This window comes from Vidua macroura, chromosome 4 (genome assembly GCF_024509145.1).
Source record: "Vidua macroura isolate BioBank_ID:100142 chromosome 4, ASM2450914v1, whole genome shotgun sequence".
Taxonomy (NCBI): Eukaryota; Metazoa; Chordata; class Aves; order Passeriformes; family Viduidae; genus Vidua; species Vidua macroura.
Genome location: NC_071574.1, coordinates 33,527,164 through 33,532,338, shown reverse-complemented (window position 1 = coordinate 33,532,338; position 5,175 = coordinate 33,527,164). Strand labels below are relative to the sequence as shown.

Sequence of the window (5,175 nt, the reverse complement as noted above, 5' to 3'; positions counted from 1 at the left end):
GACTGTCTCTCTTCCACTATAAATCGAGGAGGAGTAATATTTTACAAAGCCTTCATTTTCCAGGATAGGGTTAAAAGTTCAGACTCCCCAGACGGCTGAAATCTCTGCCTAGAAGTCTCAACTCCCATACTGGGCATCTTCCCCCCCACCCCCCCCACCCCACTTCTCTTTCTTTTCTGTCAGTAAATTTCCAGGTGCCATCAGGCTCTCTGTCTCTTTCCCTTTCCAGGGGGGGTGGGGAGGGTGGGGGGGAAACAAAGGTATCTCCGCTTCTCTCCACCTTTCCATCTGCGGGAGCTGGCTTGATTCCAGTCCTTCAGCCCCCTCGGCCTACCTTGACCAGGCCGCATGGCTTCCCCTCCCCCACCCAGCCCGTGGCTGGGCAGAGGAGAGTCTGCACTCTCTGACGACCGGAACTAAAGAGACAGTTCTCCTGGGAGCTCTTGCTTTTAACCCCCTGTGTTCTCAGAGGCGTGTCTATACCTTCAGTGGTTACTCTAGGTGCTAATATCTAAACCTGACTACTGATTGGTTTGACTCAACTTCTTGAGAAAATTCACTTCCATGTCAAACCATGACACTGTGCTTTGAATGTGAGTCTTTGCAGGACTTTGAATAATTAGATCATATACCCAAGACAACATTTTACTGTGTCCTGCTGTCCAGTGCTGAACAGGGTTGAGACAGAGCAGGTAGCTCTGTGTCTGTATGAAACTTGCAGGAGCAGCACCAGGAGCAGCAGCAGAGCAGTGCCCAATGGTTGCTTCAGTTCTCATTTTGGGACCACATTTTGGGCCTGGCATTTGACCCTGCACTTGCTGCAGGAGTCCCTGCCTGGTTCCCTGCTGACCAAACCTTTGCACCCATCTCAGAACCTGAGTTCCCAAGGGGGCCACCTCAAGTGGTTGCCAGGGACCTGAGGCTGTGGCTGCCCCAATTTTGGCTGCACGATGCTGATGTCAGCGTGGCCATTGTGACCTGTGCGACCAAGGCCCCAAAAGGGAACGCTGGGCTCAGGCCGTGTGTCAGTGCAACCTGACAACGGGAGGAGAAGGCTGGATCAGGAGGCTGCTGCCCAGGGACCAGAGGGGCGCCACACCTCGGGATCTGGGCCTGTGCTGCAGGCTCACCTGCCTCTCCCTTCCCAGAATCAGCAGAGGAACAACCAGAGCAGACTGCGGTGTTCCTCGAGGCGACAACAGGAGGAGAAGGCGGACAGGAGCAGGGCTCACGCAGGGCTGAGCAGGGACTAGTGCCCTCGTGGCTCTGGGCCTGTTCTGCAAAGTCCCCACACTCTTCTTTCTCCCACAGAAAGAGAGGACTAGCACCTGGAGGAGACCGTGGCATTTCTGGACAGGGACTCACCGCTGACAGCTGCCATGTCTTACAGCAAGCAGGAGGGCCCTGATGCCAGGGAGCCAGGTGAGGGCAAAGCCACCCTCCCACAGCCTGGCCCAGGGGCTCTTGTGGCAGGTGATGTGGCGCCCAGGGCAGAGGCAGGGGGAGGCAGGAGCTGCTTAGCCATGCCGTGGCTGGGAGCCTCCTTCCTCCCCAGGTGGGGCCCAGCTGGGCCAGGGGCAGCTCCTGGGACACCTGTGCCCGCAATGGTCCCTGCTGTCCAAGGCCTCCAGCCCTTCCCATCAGCCAGGCAGGCAGGCAGGCAGGGACAGAGCAACCAAAGAGCCCCGCAGAGGTGCTCATGCCCTCTGCCATTGGCTCTGTCCCCTGCAGCCTGCATGCTGTGCTGCCGTGCAGAGGCTGACCCAAACATCTGCGGTGACAAACTGGAGAAGCGTGGGCTCTGTGCCCACGTGTTCTGCCTGGTGAGTGGCTCTGGGCACTCCCTCCACCATTGCAGTGGGCAGTTGCTGCCACTCTCTCCTCATCTGCTCATCCCCTTTGCTGCAGTTCTTTGCCACTCTACTTGTTCGTCAAGAGAACAATCGTGTTGGACTCATGGGATTTCTTCCTAGAGATATCCAAATTGCAGTCCGGCGGGCGGCACAAAAGGTGAGAGCCAGACAAGAGCAGGGAGATTTGTGCCAGGCGAGGCTTGCCAGAGCTCAGCCCAAACACTTGATTGAAAGGCCTGCCCTTCTGGCTGGCTGTAGGACAGAGTCTGGCTCCCAGCAGCTGCACAGAGGCTCTGGCACAGGAGCCTCCTCCACCAGACGGCTCTGTGGGCTGAGACCCAGCAGTGGCCACATCCTACGCCCTGCCCAGAGCTGTGGGGCTGCCTGGGAGGCCCAGAGGCTGCTGCTGATGGGGCTGCTTGGCTCTTTCCAGCGCTGCTGTGTCTGTGGCCAGAGCAAGGCAACCATCATGTGTTGCAAGGCAGACTGTAGCAGATGGTTCCACCTGCCCTGTGCCAAGGAGGGTGGCTGTGTCACACAGTATATTCCAGATTACAGGTACCTCCTCCCCACTCTGGTCACCCCTGGGAGAAGATCCAACATTTCTCACTTTGCCCATCCATTTTCCTCCAGCACCTACTGCCCTGAGCACCGTCCAGAGCAAGAGGTGGAGGCGACTCCAGAGCCGGGCACCAATTGCCTCATCTGCATGGAGCCTGTGGAGGATAGAAAGACCTTCAGAACCCTGGTGTGCCCAGCGTGCAAAAGGGCCTGGTTCCACAGGGACTGCATCCAGGTAGGAGCCATCCCCTCAGCCCCGGAGCACAACAGGTGCTCAGCAGCACCAGGGCCTTGCTCACCCTGCTTCTGTTTGCCCTGCAGGGACAGGCCATGTGCGCTGGTCTTTTATCCCTCCGCTGCCCCCTGTGCAGGGACATTGAAAAATTTCTTGTACAAATGTTCATCATAGGGATCCGAATTCCCTTCAGGTTGGTGTCCTTGTGCCTGGCTCACAGGACAGGAGGTGCAAGTGCTGTGCTGTGCCAGGCCCTGCCCCAGCAGTCCTGGCTCTACCCTGTCCGTGAGTCTGGGCTTCAGCTTCACACAGGACTTGGAAAAACGCTGGAGAAAGAGCAGGGACAACCTGTACCTCCATGAGGGCAGGACATCAGAAACTCATCAGCTTTTCCTTTCTCCATCAGAGAGCCAACATGGGAGGACAATGATGCTTTCGCGGATCTAGGAGAGAGGCACAGCAGCTGTACTGCCAGGGATTGCCTTTACCCAGGAGGCAGGGAGGAGGCAGAGGAAGAGGGGTAAGATGGGGAGCTGCACCTGAGGCTCTGCAGGATACATGTGTCACTTCAAGGGCTCAAAGGGGAAAGAAACAGAAGAATTTGTCTGGACAATCCTGTGCTGTAGACACGTTGTCCATGAGCCTGTTTGCCTCCCAGGTCCTGGGAACTGCTCCTGTGCTCCTCCTGCGCTGCTGAGGGCACCCACAGGCGCTGCTCTGGCCTGACAAACCACATAGAGAGCTGGGAGTGTGACAGCTGTGCTGGTCTCGGAACGGGTATGAGGCAAAGCAGCCGGTGCCCCTGGCTGGGGACAGTGCCCAGGCAGGGCTTGGCAGAGCCCGTCTGCTCATGAAGGGCTGGGGGTTCTGCTCTGGCTTGGCTTGCCTCGGGCCTGGGTGGTCTTTGATATTCCTGCTTGGCCTTACAGCTTCCAGGGATGAGTCAGAGCTCAGTGGCCCCAGCCTGACCAGACAGTCAGGACTGGAGCCTGCTCATGGCTCCTCAGCATCTGAGGCCATCAGCCCCAGCTCCAGCACCCTGGTGCCATCGGGGCTGGATCCCCAGTCTCTGTCTGCAGAGCCCAGCAGCCACCAACACACAGCATGGCAGCAGTCTCTGCTGTCTTCTTCACCGGACACCAGCAGCCCCAGCACATCAAGGTCAACATACTGCAGCTCTGACCCTGAGGACAGGGTCCATTCCAGACATGCTGGGCGCGACTGCAGGCGAACGTGCTCTCGCCAGCAAGGTCGGAACGCAGATGGACCCATCCGATCAAGGAGTCGCTGTGACAGGAGCAGCAGGACAAGATCAAGGACTGAGAGGCCCAGGCGACAGGAGACGTCGTCACGGGCATCCCCCAGACGCAGCTGCTCCCACCAGCAAGGTCAGGCCCAGAGTCCACCTGTCCGGTCCAGGAGTCGCCGTGACAGGAGCAGCAGGACAAGATCAAGGACTGAGAGGCCCAGGCGATGGGAGACGTCATCACGGGCATCCCCCAGACACAGCCGCTCCTGCCAGCAAGGTCAGGCCCAGAGTCCGCCTGTCCGGTCAAGGAGTCGCCGTGACAGGAGCAGCAGGACAAGATCAAGGACTGAGAGGCCCAGGCGATGGGAGACGTCATCACGGGCATCCCCCAGACACAGCCGCTCCCGCCAGCAAGGTCAGGCCCAGAGTCCACCTGTCCGGTCCAGGAGTCGCCGTGACAGAAGCAGCAGGACAAGATCAAGGACTGAGAGGCCCAGGCGACGGGAGACGTCGTCACGGGCATCCCCCAGACACAGCCACTCCCGCCAGCAAGGTCAGGCCCAGAGTCCACCTGTCCGGTCAAGGAGTCGCCGTGACAGAAGCAGCAGGACAAGATCAAGGACTGAGAGGCCCAGGCGACGGGAGACGTCGTCACGGGCATCCCCCAGACACAGCCACTCCCGCCAGCAAGGTCAGGCCCAGAGTCCACCTGTCCGGTCCAGGTGTCGCCGTGACAGGAGCAGCAGGACAAGATCAAGGACTGAGAGGCCCAGGTGACGGGAGACGTCATCACGGGCATCCCCCAGACGCAGCCGCTCCCACCTGCAGCACTGGGCCTCAAATCAACCTGTCCTGTCCAGGAGTCGCCAGGACAGGTGCAGGAGGACAGCAGCAAGGACTGAGAGACCCAGGCGCAGGGGGACACCGTCAGGGATGTCCCACAGGAGCAAACGCTCCTGCCAGCGACGTTGGGCCTCAACTGGGACCTCCAACAGCAGCACATAGTGTCATCTTTTCTTTCTTTCCATCTGTTCACTGCCGGAAGTGAAGGTGAGAGCTGTCAGTACAGGGACCTTGAGATTTGCAGGTCTGTGAGAAAACCATATTAGCTCTTGGCATTTCTACTGGCAGGAAAGTGGTCTTATGCTAAATACCTTGATTTCTGTCTTGCCATGTATTGAGTGAAATGTCACTTAAGGATGTAGCAAATGAAAAAGGACTCTTGTTCTTGCCCTTAGACTCCAACCTCAGATGTTTCCCCACTGCTTACTCTTGAA

At 58.4% G+C, this 5,175-nt stretch overlaps 1 protein-coding gene across 1 annotated transcript; it reads left to right on the top strand.

Moving 5' to 3' along the window:
- The first annotated feature begins 1,043 nt into the window (after positions 1-1,043).
- Positions 1,044-4,758, top strand: LOC128806543 (PHD finger protein 7-like). The gene is made up of 9 exons (XM_053976181.1): positions 1,044-1,422; positions 1,732-1,823; positions 1,909-2,010; positions 2,287-2,411; positions 2,487-2,649; positions 2,736-2,842; positions 3,056-3,169; positions 3,308-3,426; positions 3,579-4,758. The coding sequence occupies exons 1-9, from the start codon at positions 1,380-1,382 to the stop codon at positions 4,673-4,675; spliced, it is 1,962 nt and encodes a 653-aa protein (XP_053832156.1). The 5' UTR covers positions 1,044-1,379; the 3' UTR covers positions 4,676-4,758.
- The last annotated feature ends 417 nt before the right edge of the window (positions 4,759-5,175 follow it).

What these genes read in the sequence shown, in the direction of transcription:
- LOC128806543 (XM_053976181.1), top strand. Translation starts at nt 1,380, where the DNA reads ATGTCTTACAGCAAGCAGGAGGGCCCTGATGCCAGGGAGCCAG. An exon ending in TCCGGCGGGCGGCACAAAAG is followed by an intron (nt 2,011 to 2,286) that starts GTGAGAGCCAGA and finishes GGCTCTTTCCAG; the next exon opens with CGCTGCTGTGTCTGTGGCCA. An exon ending in GAGGAGGCAGAGGAAGAGGG is followed by an intron (nt 3,170 to 3,307) that starts GTAAGATGGGGA and finishes TTTGCCTCCCAG; the next exon opens with GTCCTGGGAACTGCTCCTGT.